Source organism: Eublepharis macularius, chromosome 14 (assembly GCF_028583425.1).
Source record: "Eublepharis macularius isolate TG4126 chromosome 14, MPM_Emac_v1.0, whole genome shotgun sequence".
Taxonomy (NCBI): domain Eukaryota; kingdom Metazoa; phylum Chordata; class Lepidosauria; order Squamata; family Eublepharidae; genus Eublepharis; species Eublepharis macularius.
This window is the reverse complement of record NC_072803.1, coordinates 6,028,228-6,047,886: the sequence shown is the minus strand read 5'-3', so window position 1 is coordinate 6,047,886 and position 19,659 is coordinate 6,028,228. Positions and strand designations below refer to the sequence as shown.

The 19,659-nt window shown below is 47.6% G+C and overlaps 1 protein-coding gene across 1 annotated transcript in view; it reads left to right on the top strand.

Annotated features, from left to right (window-relative positions):
- The window catches only part of USP2 (ubiquitin specific peptidase 2), a 76,190-nt gene that overhangs the window by 8,215 nt on the left and 48,316 nt on the right, over positions 1 to 19,659 (top strand). Inside the window, exon 2 of the mRNA XM_054998195.1 lies at positions 10,740 to 11,521. Coding sequence (XP_054854170.1) covers positions 10,740 to 11,521 — 782 coding nt within the window. The remainder of the gene's footprint in view (positions 1 to 10,739; positions 11,522 to 19,659) is intronic.

The following is a 19,659-nucleotide window of genomic DNA, read 5'->3' as shown; positions in this document are numbered from 1 at the left end:
AAACCATCCTTCAGTACTGCTTTTATCCCTGCTTGGGTACCTGTTAATTTTATCTGGGTGGGTGGGGCGTAAATACAGTGTAGGGAGCTGACAGCTTTCAGCAGGCGCGTAGTACAAAGGGAAAGAATTTAATATCCCACGCATCTCTCCCTCTCTCTTTCTCTCTCTGCTCGGTGCAGTACTGAGCAGTCAGGCTTTGCATCGGGAAAGTTCTGCTTTGCTTTCAAGCAAACAGAGACATGAAGGTTGCAGGGGCCAAAGCTTTGAATTTGGAGCCATTTTTCTTTTCTGGAGTGTGGCAAGGCAGGGAGGCGCATGGGTGGTGTGGGGATCTGGGACAAACTGGGTTTAAATCTCCACTCTGACCTTGGGGCAGTGACAGGCTCTCCAGTTCATCAACCTCACAAGGTTGTTCTGAAGATAAAAGGTGGGAGAATCGCTTAGACTGCTCTGAGCTTCTTTGAGGAAGGGCGAGATAAGAACATGCTAGTAAGAGCCCAAAGGGAAACAAAATCAAGGAGACTGGAAACAATTAGACCTTCCAAGACGTTGGTTTTTAATTAACACATTTAGTGTGAATTGTTGTATTCTTCGTTGCTTGAAGTGTCTTGATTTAAATCAATCCAGTCTGATTCTACTATTTGTTTTGTTCCCCAGGCCAAACAAAGCCCTGTTAGAAACAAAAGAAATCTTTAATGTTTGTTCGTTGCATTTCCTAATGTGTGTTGCCTTCTCCTTGCATGTGAAAGCAATATAGAACTGATTCTTGCGGCCACATTTTTCTTATCCCTTCCCTGATTTTCTCTCTATTTTTCCTGTAATTTTGCAGTTTGGATTGTAAGCCCCTGAGGGCAGTGACCCATCTTTCTATTTGCTTTTTTCCCCCTCTTCGCTTCTCTTATTTTTTAAAAATGTGGAGTGGGATCATGATTAGAGAGATTCAAATCTCCAGTTGGCAATGAAGCTCACTGTTGAGGACGTTGGGTCAAGTCACTCTTTCTCAGCTTAACCCGCCCCACAGGGCTGTAGTAAGGGTGAACTGTGGAAGGGGAGTCCTCATAAGCAGCCACAAGCGCCTTGGAGGAAGGATAAGGGGGAAAAAATGTTCTGATTGATAAGCAAAGATGTTAACAACAACAACATTCTTTTTATATACCGCCTTTCAGGACAACTTAATGCCCACTCAGAGCGGTTTACAAAGTATGCTATTATGATCCCCACAACAAAGGTGGGTGGTGCTGCGAGAGCTCTGAGAGAGCTGTGACTGACCCAAGGTCACCCAGCTGGCTTCAAATGGAGGAGTGGCGAATCAAACCCAGTTCTCCAGATTAGAGTCCCGCGCTCTTAAGCACTACACTAAACTGGCTCTATAGAAAAGTTTTAAAAAGATTATAAGATTTGCAATTCAGGCCTCAGCGTGCTGCCAGGAGGTACACTGCAGACCACAGTAGTAATGCGTGACTCGGGCCAGTGAGCCAAGCCACATGCCTGGAACAGTAAGAAGAATGCAATCTCTGGAAGTCATCAGCATGCATGTCTGAGAGGAAAACTCTTCTCATGGCTCTGAATGCGTGATGCTCAGTCACAGCATGACCAAGGCAAGCCACTGAGTCATCTCCTGAGACAATTACTTTGGGGTGCCAATCCACCCTGGCCACCACCCTTTTTCTTGGGTTATGTGGCAGCCCCTGATGTCGGTGGGATGGGCGGCGGGAGGGGGTCAAACACTGCTGTGGACTCTGGAAAATAGCAAGTTTTCTTTTGTAAATGGCTGCTTGAGGGCCTCTCCGCACATTACTTTTTTGTACTTTTTGTTCTTTTTTCCTTTTAATTTTTTTTATTTTTTTTATATTTTTGGTTTTTTCTCTTTTTTACTTTTTTTACTTTTTTGACTGTTTTTTACTTTTTTTGTTCTTAAGGGTATGCCTAACAATGTCTGACTGAGACAAAAACATTTTTCAAAATTCGTTTCTCTTCCAAGTGCCTGAAAGCCAAGATTGGCCACACATCCATGCTGAGCAAATGTTTGTCAATGAAGCTTAGCTAGCTGATATATTTTTTTCCCATCCTTTCTCCGAAGAGCTCAGAGTTCTCCCTTCCCCATTTTTTCCTTACAACAACCTTGTGAGGTAGGTGAGTTTAAGAAACTAAGTGATTGACCCCAAATCAACCAGAGGGCTTCATGGAAGTTTGGAGAGTCAAACCCCCTTCTCCCATAGCCCAGGTCTCATTTTGAGGGGGAACACACAGGGACGCAGTTCCGGCAGTTCCCCAAAGAGGTCACATGACAGGTGGCCCCACCCACCTGACTCTCAGCCATTTGGGGCCCGTTTCAGCCTGGATTGGGGCTGAAATGGCCTGGATCAGGCCTCTGACAGGTGGTGGATCACTCTCCCACTCATCAGCAGCCCAGTCCTGACCATTTTGGGCCCCCTTTTGCCATTTTGGGTCCAATTTTGGCCCTGACTGGCCAGGATTGGGTCCAAAACAGCCAGAATAGGTGATGTCAGGGGGTGGGGCATATGCAAATCAGTTATACTAATGATACACTTCCGGTGATGGCAAGAGGTGTGGCATATGCTAATGAGTTATGCTAATAAGTTATGCTAATATGTTCCTCCAGCTCTTTTTCTACGAAATGACCCCTGCCATAGCCCAAGCTGATACTCTGACCACTGCACCACGCTGTCTCACACCTGCAATGTGTGCAGAACAACTCTTAAGGCCAGTGAAGTTATTTTTGCTCGTGCTCATTGCACACTTGAGAACAAGAGGAAGATTATTATTTTCTTGCTGCTTGTCATTTTCCATGAAGGTGCCCACAGCTTTACAGGGAGCCAATGAGAACAACCACAGAGCCCTATTTTGTGCAGTGAAATTGCCATCGAAAGCATTTTTTAAAATTGTACTTCATGTATACCAACCTTTGTCCTCAATGAGGTCACAAAGTGACTTCTCGTCTCAATTTTTGTTCTCACAACACCCCTGCGAGGTAGGTTAGGCTGAAAGAGTGTGACTGGCCCAAGGTCACCCAGCAAGAGTGGGAGTTTGAACCTTGGTTTTAATTGAACAAGAGTCCTTGTCGGTAGAGGTGGAGAAATGGACGTGATTTGCCTTAGCGTTCGTTGAAATGTGAGAACTCGGAGCTGTAACAGTGGGAAACAAATTCCATAGGGTTAGACGTGCTCGTCCGTGACCCCTGAAACAAACAAGAGCTTTGTGGCACCCTGAAGACGTACAGCTTTTGTGTGTGTGGCATGAATTTGGGGGGGCTGGAGCCCCTGGACTTTCAGGTGCCACAGGGGTCCTCTTTGTCTTGGAAGAAGGCTTCCAGAATATTTAGTTGCAAAGAGCAAATTGAAGTTTGTTGTTGTGTTTTGTGACTTCTCAGGACAGCAAAATGTGTGGTGATTCAGACTTGGATTGTCCGTTGGGGAAGCGATTAAAGTAGCCGGAATGAGTAACATTAATACTCTAGGGGGCACCCTTTCACTTCCACAGCCCCGTGCATTAGAGGACCAGTCGGTAGGCCTTGGAAGTTGCTGTCAGAGGCTACGTGGGTGGCTGCAGTCATGCATGGAATGTGCCGTGGCGACCTGTTTGCTTTCCACCCTCGTGATTGCACCTAATGGGCCAGGAGCACGCCATGTCGTGTCAGCATAGGGTCACATGGGGCTGACAAGCTGTCTGGGAGGATCTGACAGGGTGGGGGGAAATTTTTTCCCTTTTTGATGAACATTTAGCTGAAAATGAGCACTCACAGCAAGGGAGCCAAATAGCTTTGCATCTCCTGCCTTGGGGGATTAATTCCACTTTCTGGAGTCCTAGCTTGAATGACTGGGTGACAGGCAGAAGTCCCACCGGTGTAGTGAGCCCCATTTCCCTGCACATGCCCAGTTGCAGTCAGTGGAGGAATAAGAGAAGAAGAAGGGATTGGTTTGGGGAATTGACTTCAACAATTAGACTGGCAAGGGCTCATACCCAGACTGGGCGTTGCGCTCTTTGGCCCTGCCTGCCGCTCTTTGATGCAGAAAGACTAGTTGTGGCTTGGCGTAGCTACATTATGGAACTACCTACCACAGTGGTACGACTAGTGGAGATGTCATTTTAAAAGTCTTTGATTCGTGGAGGACAAAGCTATCAATGGCTGTTAATCATGATAGCACAGTGGAACCTCCATGTGCAGGTGATGCGTATCTCTGAGGACCAGTTGCTAGAGCACACTGTTGCCCTGATGCCCTTTGCAGGGGAGGTCCCAGAGGCCACATAATGATGGGCCAGATAGTCCTGTGGTCCAGTCCGACAAGGTAAATGTTAGAATCAGTGACAAAAGTGCTGCCATCTGCACGTGCTCAGAGGCACATGCATCACGACTGTTTCATTATGTTTGGGGGCAGGACTGAATCGCTGGAAGTAGTTTTCATGGCTGAATTCAGCTAAGTCTAGCTGCACAAACGAAATTTTCTCTTGGCCTGAAGAAGAATTTTGCATCACTTGCTTCAAGCATCTTAAATGGTAGCTCCAGATTCTGAGAGTGGGCTTGTATCTCAGGGGCAATCTGACATTGAGGAGCTGGAATGTGTCACGCGATTGCAACAGGAACGGCTTAGCTCCCCCTTCCTGTGCTACCTCCCATATCAAAATGGGCCCCTGGATGACTTTTTGCACCAGTCAGAAAAAACTAAAGATAGGTATCTTTCTCCCCCACCCCAAGGCTTAAAACACCCCAAGGACATTTTTAATTAGAGAAATAGCACAGAGGAAGAAGAGTCCCCTCTTTTCGTCGGTAATCTCCACCTATAATTTGTCCCCCTACAGGCTCCAATCATAGCTCCCCAATACGTGGCTGTTAGAAGGAGCATCTCATAAGAATATAGATCCAGAGGAGTTAGCCGTGTTAGTCTGTAACAGCAAAATAGTAAAGAGTCCAGTTGCACCTTTAAGACTAACCAACTTTATTGTAGCATAAGCTTTCGAGAGCCACAGCTCTCTTCGTCAGATGCATCATCAGAGAGCTCGAAAGCTTATGCTACAACTAAGTTGCATCTGATGAAGAGAGCTGTGACTCTCGAAACCTTACGCTACAATAAAGTTGGTTAGTCTTAAAGGTGCTACTGGACTTTTACTGTTTCATAAAAATATGCAAGCATAGGAAGCCTGGACGGATCAGGTCAAGAGTCCATTTAGTTCAGCATGCTGGTTCCAGAAGGGGCTAACCAGATGCCTGCAAGAAGCCCACAAGCGAGTGCATGGAGTTAACAGCCAGTCTCTGCCTCTGCTCTTCAGCAGCTGGTGTTTAGAGGTACACTGCATATACCCATAATAGGGAATAGCCATTCATGGACCAAACCTCCATAAATGTGTCTTATTCCCTGTGTATGTTAGTGGCCCATCAATACCTCTGTGGCCATGAGTTCCACAGGTTAAGGAGAATAACTTCCTTTAGTCCATCCCGAATCGATGGCTGTCAACTTCATAGGATGCCTCAAAGTTCTAGTATTGTGGGAGAAGGTTAACAAGTTTTTCTCTGTCCCCTTTCTCCACTCTTGTGTGTATGTTTTTTAATAAATTTCCATCAGGTCTCCTCCCCCTTCAACGGGGCTTTTAAGTTTAGAGAAAAGGTAAATGCCCTTTCTTCACAGGAAAGGTGCTCCCAGCACACACACCCCTCCGAATAATTTTTGTTGCCTGTTTCCTTATGACAATTTTTAAAATGTTCATTTCTCCCACAAAGACTCCAGTGGACTGTAGTTTCATTGAAGGGGATTAGACTTCTCTGTTGGTTCTCTCTCTCTCTCTCATGGGCCTACAATTCCCAGAGTTCCCTCCTGGTAGAGGGGGCGTTTATCAAACCAGTATGAAACTATGGTGTAAAGCCACACAACAGGGAGAAGACTGCCAGATGTGGTTTTCCCACTTCAGTGCTAAGTTGATGAGAGAAGCTGCCCGGATAGGATTTTCCCATTTCACCGATGCTTAAAGGTTTCTCGATGACTGGGCAAAGCTCTTTGGACATATTGAATAGTTTCAGGCGGGTAGCTGTATTGGTCTGTAGTAGAAGAGCAAGATCCGGGTCCAGTAGCGCCTCTTTCAAGTGCTACTAGACCGGAGTCTTGGCCATCTTAAAAGATCCCCTAGCATTGTCTGTGCGATCTCTGCCCTTGTACAAAAATCCCCTTTGCCAGCAGGAGGCGCTGGCACCCTTTGCATCTCCTGGTTTTGCTTGTAAACAAAAGCAGGGTATTGAGTTTCTGTTTATGCCACCTCTCTGAAACTGGCTGCCTGGTGTTTATTTCTGCAGCATACACACACACACACACCAGTAGATTTCATAATAATAATCCTTACCAGGGCTTTTTTTGGGGGGGGGGAAGAGGTGGTGGAACTCAGGACCGTCACTTTGGGTCAGCTGGAACAAGGGGGGAGTTTTTTAAAGTTTAAATCGCCCTCAGCGAAAATGGTCACGTGGCCAGTGGCCCCGCCCCCTGATCTCCAGACAGAGGGGAGTTTAGATTGCCCTCCGCACCGCTGGCCAATCCAAACTCCCCTCTGTCTGGAGATCAGGGGGCGGGGCCACTGGCCATGTGACCACTTTCAAGAGGTGCCAGAATTCCGTTCCACCACGTTTCCGCTGAAAAAAAGCCCTGATCCTTATGCGTGTGTAATGCTTGGCTGCTCTTGTATGTTTCCTTAGTGTAAAGGGTTGGCCATAGATCTGGGAGATGCCAGTTCGAATCCCTTCTGGTGATCAGATGCCAGAAGGGGACTTGTTCTGGCACAGGAAGAGGGAATTTCATGTGGGTGCAGCTGTCTAGTTTGGCAAGCCGCACCAGTCTGAACATCTTTTCTTCAAGCTCCCGAGAGCCCTACTGGATCAGATTAGCCACCATCTAGACCAACCGAGGCCTCCAAAACCTCCCAAGAGAGAAGGCAGCCACGGTCCTTTGTGTTGTGTCCAGATCGGCAAATATATGGGAAGCTGCTGGCTGAGTTCCCCTGGTTTAATGTTGTTTACTCTGACTGGTGTAGATGCCCCAGGGTCTCAGTGAGGAAGGATTGTTCCTAGCGCATGATACCATTGGCTATCACATACAAAGCCCTTCAAGGCTTTGGTCCCTCATATCTTCAAGACCAGCTCTCTTCCTCTGCTCCCCCTTGGCAGCTTCACTCAATCTGGACAGGACTGGACAGATGCCACCATACTAGTGGTCGAAATCCACAACTGTTCACGCACGGGCATTCTCTGCGGCAGCCCGCTTCTTATGGAACTGCCTGCCTGATGAGGTTAGGAGAGCCCCCACACTCCTGGCTTTCCGCAAACTGTACAAAACTGAATTATTCAGGAGGGCTTTCTTCCACAGGTAGGAGGGCTGCCCTGTAACAAAATGGTTCAGAAAGATTCTGTAGTAAAGGAATAAGGACAGTGATCTATGCGACTGTGTACTGTCTGCCCAACTGTGTAATTTCTGCATCGTTTAACATACCATGTTTAAATGCTAATATGCTTTGTTTCAGGGGTGTTTGGGCTCTGTTTCGAATTTCTGCTTTTTTTCTGAGTTCTAAAGTCCAAAAAAAGATTTCAGTGTTTATTGGATGTCCCATCTCTTTGCACGAATGAGTTAGGGGGCATAGACTTCACCATGTTGCCTTACTTACTACTACTTTTAAATATGTACTGCTATGCACTACCGTGCTTCATGTTGTCAGATGTTAGTCCTAGAATTGATTATGTTCTGTTTCGGCATTTCTTTTACTCTGTATTGGATCCTTTCTAATGGTATGTCTTTGTAAACTTGTTTATATTTACCCTATGGCATTGATTATGGAAATGTACTTGATATACTGCATAGAAATGTCCTTGATATTGTATAGAAATATCCTTGCTACTGATCTCACACTATGTAATCCGCCTTGAGTCTCAGTGAGAAACAAACAAACAAACAAATTGTATTTGGCTTAAAATAAAATATAAACCCTCCCCTCAAGTCATAGTTGATTCATGGCGACCCCTTCTGGGGTTTTGTTTTATTTATGTCTTTTTTAGTCTGCCTTTCTCACTGAGACTCAAGGCAGATTACACAGAATGAGATAAGTACAATCAGTATAAATTTCCATATAGTGGCAAGGACATTTCCATAAACAATGCCACAGGGTAAATAGATACAATTTTACAAGAGATAGCATTAGCAAGAATCCAATACAGAGTTGAAGAGTTGCTGAAACAGAACATTAGCAATTCTAGGACTGACATTAGACAACATGAAGCACAGGTAGTATATAGGAGTACATATTTAAAGCAACAGATGATATATAAGGCAACATAGTGGTGAAGTCTGTGGTCCCTAACTTATTAGCGAAGCATCTGAGACCCCCTCCCTACAATACAGCCTTCCTATCTGAGTAAATAGCCTTTTTGAATAATTCAGTTTTGCATCAATTGCAGAAGGCAAGAGACTAACAGAAGTGGTCTGCCATTGCCTGCTTCTGCCACCCTGGTCTTTGTTAGAAGTCTCCCACCCAATTACTAACCAGGACCAACCCTGCTTAGCTTTTGAGATCTGGTGAGATCAGGCTCTTCTAGGCTATCAAGGCCACATAAAAAGTTGGGTTCCCCCTTAACAAAAAGGCCCCCCCCCGCTTCAGTCTTTCCTCTTAGGGAAGGTCCTGGAATTCCATTATCATCTCAGGGCTGATTCATATTATCAAGTCTTTGCGATAGCCAGCCAGGTGTGTTTCGATCAGACATGTCCTGGACTCCCCTGCAAGAAACTCAGTTCCCAGGTGTGTAAGATTCTGATTTGAGATGGGAGCATGGCACTCGGGGAGAAGGTGCCTAAGCTCCACCACCATCACCAGTCCCGCTTTCCTGGCCAGAAACGCCCCCAGGGAGCCACTGTTTGCCCCGATAAGGCGACTTGCATATCAGTACTGTTAATCTTCCCAACGGGGCAAATACCTGTCATTTCAGGTTAGGAAAATCGCCCATATACTGCTGTCCCAATCCAAGCCAGGCTCCTGTGCCCCTGGGAATTGAATTCATAGTGAGGAACTCCAGGCATGCATCTGAATCTGATAGGAAGTCCTCGTAAGGTCCTCAGGAGCTTTGTGATCTGAGAATCAGCCCGCAGTTGTTCTTGCTTGTTACCTGTATCTAGTACTTCAACTAGGAAATGCAGTCTGGATTTCTTTTCCTTTTTTTAATTTTCATCAACTTTATTTAAATGAGAAAACAGAGACATTTCAAAGTGCATAAAGGATCTTGAACAGAATAATAGATGTAAGCGACAGCAAAAAATATAAGCAAAATATAGAGTTCCAGAGGAGTTAGCTGTGTTAGTCTGTAGTTGCAAAATAGTAAAGAGTCCAGTAGTACCTTTAAGACTAGCCGACTAATTTGTAGCATAAGCTTTCGAGAACCACAGCTCTCTTTGTCAGCTTCTGATGAAAAGAGCTGTGGTTCTCGAAAGCTTATGCTACAAATAAGTTGGTTAGTCTTAAAGGTGCTACTGGACTCTTTACTATTTTCTACCCAAAGTTTTATACTTCTAATCCTGTAATCTTAATCCAATTGCAGAGATGGATTGGCCATTTAACCTACAGGGAAATTTCCTAGTGCGCCATGATCGAGGCATTCTATATTCAATCACATGCATCACATTTTATATTCAACATTTTTCTATAAACATGTTTTGTTTTTAAAATGCTTCCCCCATAAAGAATTTCTCTTTCATATTTTAAACACAGAGGAATAGTTTGTATATTTAGGATCTGGGAGATCTGGGTTCGAATCTCCACTCTGCCATGGAGGCTCTCTGGGTGACCTTGGGCCAGTCACACCCTTCAGCCTAACCTACCTTGCAGGGTTGTAGCGAAGATCAAATGGAAGAAAGGAGAATTACGTAAGCCACTTTGGAACCCTATTAGGGAGAAAGGTGGTGTAAAAATGAAGTAAATAAATAAAATGACTTAGAACTCAGTGTTTCAGGGGCAGAAAGTAATGTGTGAACCAGCCCTTTGTGAATGGGTTGTACAAACGCGTCTTTCCCCCCATTTTGTTTAGTTTCCTAATGTCATTGGGTGGGGTTTTGCATTTTGCCCATTTTCAGTGCCGCGGATCCCAATCCGTTTGTCTTTTTGCCACCACGTATATCACAAATGGCATTTAGACTCCAACAACAGCATGCATTTAATGGGGAAAGATTGGCATGGCAGCACAGGCTATGGAGCGACAATAAAGTCTGTGGGTTTTATTCACAGAAGAGAAACAAAATCGAAATGGGAATTTTCCAAGTCTGACTGGCAGAGTTCAGAAATTTGGTCACATCCCTGCCAGTTTTCGGTGCCAACCATTCCCATCTAATGGATCCAAAAACCAAAACCTTTACCAATATTAAAATAGAGATTAATATAATTATTAATTAATTATTAAGCTTAACTAGTATATATTTTCCCATCTGTACTACACGAGCAAGATTCAAGCCTATTCCTGCTTATTATTTAATATTAATAATAATTTTAAAAAGACCTCGTTATTTCACTATTGCTCCATGCTATCGTTTTCCTTTTTAACAATAACAATTATTGGCAGTAGCACTACTTGTTTCTTGATGTAACTGATTACCCTGGCCTTTGTTATAAATATGAAATACTATAAAAGATTTTAACCTATTTCTATGCCTTACCTTGAACCAAAAAAATTCTTATATCCCTTCTGCATCTCTGTCTTCTTTTCTTTCCAGTCGATGCCACCCACGCTGCCCCCGATGCCCCATCTCTCAGGATGTCCCAGTTGTCCTCCAACTTGAAGCGCTGTTTAGATTCATCCCGCTACTCAGATAGTTCCTACAGCAAGAACCCCACCGGCTATGGCGCCTACTCCTCGTACACTTCTAACCTGTCCTCCTCCTATCTGGACAAAGATAAAGTCAACTATAAGCCCAGCACGACCTCTGGCATGTTGGCCTCCAGTTACTTGAGGACTTCAGGAGCAACGACCTCCTCCTCTTCCTTGAACTATGATGGGGGCGGGCGCCTGCTCCAGCGCCCAGACTCTGGCACCAGACTGAGCCCCAGTTACGGTCGGGTCCCAGTGAGACCGCCTGGCAGCGGAGGCCTGAGTGGCGGATCCAGCTACTCATTTGGCAGCACAGCCTCCACCAGCTACAACACCGCTTTGGGCCGCAAAAAATCCAGCAGCCATTCGGACTTGGCGCGAGACTTGTCCGGCATGCACTTGTTCGACTCATACCGTGTTGACTCCACCACTCGGGGCCCCACCATTGCACGGACCCGGCAGGAGTTATGCACCCTGCAGGGTTTTTACCAGCAGGCCGCCAGGCGCTCGGATTACGTCAAGGATTATCTGGAGTCCTACAACCGCAAAGGGGGCCGCTCGCCGGTCAGTCCTCATGGCAGCAACCCAGAGGTCATCACCCCCACCTTCCGCCCCACCAGCAACAGTTCCCTTCAGCAGTGGGAACGGACAGATAGTCGAACAGACATCCTAGCCAGGGAGTCTTCGGTAAGATGTTACGGTAGCGTCGGGCATGGTTGGGGCTAAGGTGGATCTTCTATGGGACTGGTCAAATCTCTTAGGTGGAGGGGGTGCGGCTCAGTGGTGAAATCCCCGGCTTTGAGTACCAGAAGGTATCTGGTTCAATCCCTGGAGTCTCCAAAGTATCTTAGGAAACATGCTTGGGAAAGAGTTTTCTTGTCCCAAAATCCTGGAAAGCTGAAGGCAGTTGTAGTACATGGAGCTGTGCTACGCTGGACCAGTGGTGTTGCTTATTATAGGGCAGGTTTATACATCCATATATGATCAAATATGCTATAGATTTCCCTACCTGGATGGCCCAGGCAAGCCCGATCTCATCAGATCTCAGAAGGTAAGCAAGGCCAGCCTTGGTTAGTCACTGGATGGGAGACCTCCAAGAAAGACCAGGGTTGCAGAGACAGGCAATGGCAAACCACCCCTGTTAGTCTCTTGTCTTGAAAACCCCTGCAGGGGTCGCAGTAATTCAGCTATGACTTGATGGTGCTCTCCACCACCACACATGCTATAGATCAAGATTCGTTCTAGGCCTGGACACGCGCTCAGGTTGAATCCCTAAAGGGAGCTGGCCAGTTTGAGAAGTTTGCAAATTGATTCTGCTGCGGCCTCTTTTTTAAATAAAGAAAAATTCTCACTTAATGCCTCCCGTACTGTCATTCCAAAGTAAGCACTGGCTTGCTTTATTTTGGAGGATGAATACTGCAGAATTAGCAGAAACAGAAAGATGTGTTATCATTTGGAGAAATGTAGACGGATTACATATTTTGGCTCCCTTTGCGATCGTATGTAGCTCTGCCCCCGAGAGTTTGGGACAAGTCAGTAACTGTTCCAGGCAGGACAGGGGAAATCTTAGTAAACTGGAACAGTTTGGAGCGGGGGATGTTTTCCTTTCAGACCACCACATGTGACTGACATCATTGAGCAAATGGTTAAAAAAAAAAATCCGTTTCTGTGAGATCTGAGCATTTGCCAGGTTGCAAATTGCAAAAGGTTGTTTGTGTTGCAGCCCTGGACCTACAAAGCAACCCGTCTTCTCCCTTCTGTATGCAGACTTGGAGTATCTCATCTATACACACATGCACACACACACACACACCATGGCTGAGCCGCTGCTGTGGTTTCTCCCCAGCTCTAGAGGACACGGCACGGTGGCTTTCTTTTCCTGTGCCAATGTCAGGTCACCTGTTCCAATGCCCAGCCTTTGCCCCGGGCTCTTTGTGTTCCTGGGTTCAGGACACTTGTTAGTGAGAGGTCCAGAGAAGTGACTGTACAATGCTCTGGGTCGGTTACCCGTTCACTCCTCTTACTTGAGAATGCCTGGTGGAGGGGAAACCAAATGTCCTGGGAGAAGGATGGCAATTTTTGTTGGATTCAACTCTCTGACTTCCACTGACAGGACAGCAAAGTTCAGGGGAAACTGGCTAGCCAGTTTATGATTAGCAATGGCAATTAATCACATTTGTATTATGCATCTGGCAAAGAGAGCTGTGGTTCTCAAAAGCTTATGCTACAATAAAGTGGGTTAGTCTTAAAGATGCTCCTGGACTCTTTACTAATTTGTGTTCCTGCCCCCCAGGAAAAGAGAAGCGCTTGTGTTTTGAACAGTGCCCACAGGGAAGTTCAGCTTCCCTTGTGCCCCCACTGCTGCTTCTAGGATCAGACACCGACACCATAACATACACAGCAGAGGCTGATCCAATGTGGTGTAAAGATCAGGGCCTCTGCCTGGAACCATTTCAAGCATCTGCTCCATCATGAAGCTGCTTGAGTAACCTTGGTGCCAGTCTGACCTACTTCTCAGGGTTGTTGTGAGGGCAGAATGGCAGGAGGAGCCATATGCGCTGAGCTCCTTGGAGGGAGGGCAGGTTAAAAATGTCCCGGACAGACAGGGAGACACAAAGAGCTCTCCCACCCACTAATGTCAAAGGAGCCCTGCTGGATCGGTCCAGCGTCCTGTCTCACCCAGTGGCCGACACTGGGAAACTGCATTAGCTGAAACAAGAATTCGGTGCACCCTCTGCTCTAGGCCTGCAAAAAGGAATTGCATGCACAGAAAAAAATGCCTTCCAAGTCCCTCAAAGCATTCCCCTGCGGCTGGGCTGTGGTGTCCTCACCCAGATAGACGCGCGTGCACACACACACCCATCTGCTGAGGCTGCTGGCTCCAGCGCTTTGCAGGGGGCTCTCCAGCCCGGCCAGCCCTGAGCCCAATCTACTTTTCAGCCTGTTGATGGGTGTGTGTGTGTGTGTGTGTGTGTGTGTGTGTTCTCTCAAGCGAGTATTAAACAATTATACCTGTTATATAAACTCTGGGGACTGGAGCCAGGGAGAGAGAGACTGAATTAGAGGCTCGCTGCCAGAAACCACGAAGTTTTGCATCTTGCTGGATAGGAATAAAATGTCCCACTTTTCCGATGGGCTTGCAGTTCAGGCCCCATCCAGCTCAACTCGGAGGGGATTCATCCGCGTCAGTTAGCTACAGAGCTTGGTTTTCTTATGAACAGCATCTCCAGGTTGTGTTTTCTCCCTCTGATGTTTATTTGGTACATTTGTATCCCACCACAGAGCTCAGGGTGACCTACGTTTTTTTGTGCCGCTCCTTTTTCCCCTTGCAACAGCCCTGTGAGGTTGGCTAGGCTGAGAGTGACCAACCTGCCAGCTTCTTGATGAGATGGGGATTTGAACTCAGGTCTTTCAGATCTTCCCACAGCGCTCTAACCGCTACACCACACTGGCTGTCGCACATAAGAGACGTCCAGGGTGAAAATGGCACACGTTGCACCATCTATGCTTCTGAAACAGGGACTTAACCCATGTGCAGAACAGGAAATGTAGCTATAAAGCAGAGTCCGAGAGAGAGAGAGAGAGAGAGAAATAAATACATAAGTGGAATTGGGCCAAGCCCACATTGGATTCAACAGCAAAGAGTCTTAAAGACTAACAAATGTTTTGTGGCGTGAGCCAGAGTGCATGATACGGCCTCCGGCTCCTCAAACCCAACGCTGCATGAATTGTTTAGTCTTTACAATGCCACAGGAGTCTTTGTTCTTTTAACTGTGACAGTCTGACACAGCTGCCTGTCTAGCGTTTCAAACACTTTTTTAAAAAAAAGTCACACCTCCCCCAGACACACACCTCAAAAAAAGACAGACATCCTTCAGTGCTTTTCTTCATACCCTGCCCCAAATTGTACAAATTCGTCTTCACACTCCAGTTTGAAGGGTGTTGGGCATGGCCTTATTTCAGACAAGCCAGATTCAAAGCCTGTTATTGAATGATAAGTGTGGAGAACGGTGGTAAAGAACATGGTCCTCTGGGCATACACAGAGTGGATTCTCATCTTCCCTGCATAACAATGTGTCTAAAATTAGTGGTCAGTTTTGTTTTTGGGCCACATTAAATGTACAAAGCACCCTTGTGGTCTGGGATAGGGATGCCAACCTTCAGGGGGTGGCTGGAGGTCACCTGGAATTACGGCTGATCTCCAGGCAACAGAGATCAGTTCCCCTGGAGAAAATGGGTTCCTTAGAAGGTGGACTTTATGGTCTTATATCAAGCTGAGGTCCCTCCCCTCGCCAAGCCCCGCCGTCCCCAAGTTTCTCACACACACCCCAAATCTCCAGGATTTTTCCAACCCAAACTGGCAACCCTAACTGGGTAGCTGAGTGTTGTCTTCTCTGCCTGGCCATGGTTCTTCAGGGGTCTGCATGAGTTGGGGATTAAACATGACTTTCTGCGTGCAAAGTTAGCCCCGGAGTCCCAGCCCTTTGCCGCTTATAGTGCCTCCAGCAATGTTTTTGCCCAGTAGTTGACATGGAAGCAAAAGTGATGGGGGGGGCAAACTTTGGTTCGAAGTATTGCTTTCTGTGGGTTTTGCAAATGAATTGTACCAATTGCTTCTTATGGAAATCAGCTAGCAGGGTGGCAGTGGGTGACTGGGACTTGAACGGATGCAGCGGGGGGTGGGGGGGACTGAAGTGTGAGAAGAGTGTTTGGGGGTGGCGTGGGAAGGAGCTGGACAATAGAGAGGGAGAAGTGTCTGCCCTTCCCCGCTCCCCCCCCCCACACACACACACACTTGTGTTTCTAGATTAAGCTGCGCCTGACTAGCCCTGAGCTGGCAGCCCTGGCAGAGCTCAGAGCAGGAAACAAAAGAGGGAGGCAGGGGCGTGAAGAGGCAAAGCGGCAGAACAAGCTACGCCACTACGGGTACATTCAGTGCTCAGACGCCTCCGTGTTGTTGCGAACACAGAGCGGTGACATAACTGGGGCTGGGCAGCACACGCTGCTGCCAGAGAAGGCCCGAAACGGCACCTCCCACGGGCTTTGCTTTTCAGGAGCAACAGAACTGCGCCAGCCTCCAGGTGGGGCCTGCAGATCTCTTGGAATTGCAAACTCATCTTCAGGTTATAGAGATAAGTTTGCTGGAGAAAAGGCAGCTTCAGAGGGTGGGCTTTATGGCGTTATATCCCTGAGGTTCCTCCCGTCCTCAGGCTCCACCCCAAAATTTCCAGGAATTTCCCAACCCAGAGCTAGCAACTGTAGCTGCATCCATGTTCTTGGAAATGGCTTTCTCTACTCCTCTAGGCCCTGGGGCATGCTCATTTCCAATGCGATTGACAATGCAGCGCGGCCATGAAAAGTGCATACCGAGAGTGTAATGGAGCAGGGATTTTATCCCTAGAACCTATTCCTGATGTATGAACAGTTATCCTGAAATCATGTGGGTAATAGTACAACTGAGCTGGTGCAGTAGGAAAGAGCAAGAGTCCAGTAGCACCTCTAAGACTGATAAAATTTGTGGTATGGTAAACCGGATATCTGAAGAAGTGAGCTGTGGCTCACGAAAGCTCATACCTCACCACAAATTTTGTTAGCCTTACAGGTGCTACTGGACTCTTGATCTCCCTGACGAAGGGAACTGTGACTCACAAAAGCTCATACCCTACCACAAATCTTGTTCACCTTACAGGCGCTACTGGACTCTTGCTCTTTTTCCACTGCTATAGTGTTAACTGTGAGAGAGCATTTTTGAGGCATGTTTAGAATTTAAAGAAGTGTGGGCAGAACACACTGCTGGACATCGCACCCCACCAAAGTTTCCATTTGCCTCTGGTAAAAACTCATATCTGAGCAATATCATAAACATCAGGGCTTCCATCAAAGAAATAGCCCATTCCTTCCACCCCACAGTCTTATCTAAGCCCCACAGCACTGTCTTCTCTCTCAGTGCCCCTCTACAACTAGGGTTGCCAGCTCCAAGTTGGGAAATTCCTGGAGATCTGGGGGGTGAAACCTGGAGAAACCTGGAGAAAGTGGGTTTGGGGGAGGGAAAGGACCTTGGCATGGCATAATTCCATACAGTCCACCCCGCAAAGTAGCCATATTCTCCGGGTGAACTGATCTCTGTGGCCTGGAGACCAGTTGCGATTCCGGGAGCTCTCCATCCACTACCTGGAGGCTGGCAACCCTATTTACAACCAGGGCCCTCAGAATCTCCTCCATGGCGTCCATCCTTCCAGACGCTTTCTTCCTACAGTCTCCTGTGTAATGGGTGGTGGACACACGCTTCTTACCTCTGCTTCCCCTTGCTGACCTCACCAAGCTGTCACACTCCCAACAAATGACAGGTTGACAGTCCAAACACACGTGACTCTGAAAGCCCTCCCAGGTTGCCCTGTTCCCCCACCCCTCCAGCAAAAAGCCTACGGGGAAAACTTTGAGAAAATGGGGAAGGACTAAACACCCTCTTCGTGCTCTCCGTCCCCAACGCTTTGAGCAAATTGTTGCCCAGCAGCACCGGGGGAGAGGGCACTGGGAAACCAGTCACGGTTCCCCTGGCCTGCGGTGAAAATGGCCCTGAGGGGATCTCTGATGCAAAGGGAGACATGCAGGCACCCTCCACTGGAGGGATGTGGCTTTCCCGTTGTGCATCTTTACCTCCAGGAAAAGGAAGAATGCTGCAGCCGTGTTTAATGCGGGGCTAATCCTAATCCCAGACCCACTATTAATGGGTCAGGGCGCAGACCTGGGAAAACCCCACAGATGCTGTTTGCTGGAATCCACACATGCACATTTACACCCAGCAGTGGATATGCAGACATTACGTTGTATTTGGTTTAAATTGAGCCTCCAGGTTTGTCCGTTACACCCAAGACAACTGATCGGCCCACCCCCAATCTCTCTATGCATTTTTATCCCAGCTTTCCTTCAAATTGCTCAGGAGCAGCAAAGGAGGTTCTTCCCTCCTCTGCTTTATTCTCACAGCAACCCTTTGAGCTCAGCCAGTGACTGGCCCAAGTAGAGTCGCCAGCTCTGGGTTGGGAAATTCTTGGAGATTTGGGGGGTGGACCCTGAAGGGGATGAGGTATGGGGGAGAGGAGAGACCTCAGTTGGGTATAATACCATAGATTCCACCTTCCAAAGCAACCAATTAGCTCCAGGGGAACGGATCTCTGTCATCTGGAGATCTGTTGCAATTCTGGGAGATCTCCAGCTGCCACCTGGAGGCTGGCGACCCTACCACCCAGTGCATTCCATGGATTTGAACTCATGCCTTCCTGGTAACAGTCTGATACTATAACCACTACACCACATTGACTTTACCTGCTTTGAACCATTTCAGAATATTAAATCTGGGCCAGCCTGATTCTCTCCCTGCCTTTCATGCCAGGGACCTTCCTTCTCCACCCGCCCTCCATGCTTGATTGCAGCTCAGTTTTTTTAAAACCATCTCCCATTTCTTTCTTTTCACCCTCCTTTCTGGCTGAACTTGCCTGAGATTTGGCTGTGTTGGGGGGGGGGGAGTGGCAATGGTGAACCAGTCTGCAGCCCGCCTCTCTTTGCCGGCACCACAGACACCCCCTCAGATTGTCACGCATGCCATCTGGCTCCATCTGGCAGGAGAAAGCAGCAGGAATGGGGGATTTTACAGGACGCTTTTGACAGTCCCAAAATGGGAACTTGTCTCATCCACCTGTACACAGCAGGAGAGGGGCTACATCGAGATAGAAGAGCAAACCAGGTGCAAAAGATGGCAAGATAAAGGAGAACTTCTCTGCTTTCAACTGCCTGGTCAGAAGTTGTACTCCTTCCGCCTTTGAGCACATGTTCTGAACAGCTGGAGTGTGACTGGGTAGATAACTGATTCCCAACAATGCCCTACCTTTGGAAGAGCCGCCAGCCCCTCCTCCACCTCCAAAGGTGTCACACTGTTGTGGGGTGTACACACATCACCACCAGCCCGTCTAGTCTACTGTTATCCTTCCCTTCCTGGAAGGAGCTCGAAGTAGCATACATGATTCCAGGAGTCATTTCGTAGAAAAAGAGCAGAAGGAACTCATTAGCACAACTCATTGGCATAACTGATTTGCATATGCCACACCCCCTGACATCACCTATCCAGGCTGTTTTGGATCCAATCCTGGCCATTCAGGACCGAAATTGGGTCCAAAATGGCAAAAAGGGGCTGAAAATGGCCGAAAAGGGGCCCAAAATGGTCAGGATCGGGCCGCTGATGAGCGAGAGAGTGATCCACCACCCATCAGAGGCCCGATCCAGGCCATTTCGACCCCAAGCCAGGCTGAAACTGGCCCCAAATGGCCAAGAGTCAGGTGGGCGGGGCCACCTGACATGTGACCTCTTTGGGGAACTGCCGGAACTGCGTTCCGGCACGTTCCCCCTCGAAATGAGCCCTGCATGATTCGTCCCTCTGGGTTGTCCTCACCACAGCCCTGTAACGGGTGAGGCTGAGAGAGTGTGGCTGGACTCTACTATTCTGCTTAGGATTTCACTGTTAAAGGACAGAGGGTGGGTGGGACGGGGAAGGGGCTGAACCCTTCTTTACTTCATTCCCCTCCGCAAAACTTCTTTGCCCCTGTGACTAGCCTCCTGGGAGGAATAAGTGTTTGGGAGCCCCAAATAGCACAGATGACTGGGCGGGGGGGGGGTGGACATACGGGGGCTCAGCTCCACGCACACACTTATCCTATGTTTTGTGTCTCCCAGCTCTACTTTTGTTTCCCCTCTAGACTCTCTTCTTGTGGTCCACCTTTGGGTGTTAAATTTTCTCGTACAAGAGAACGTCAGCTCAGGATCTCTGAAAGGAC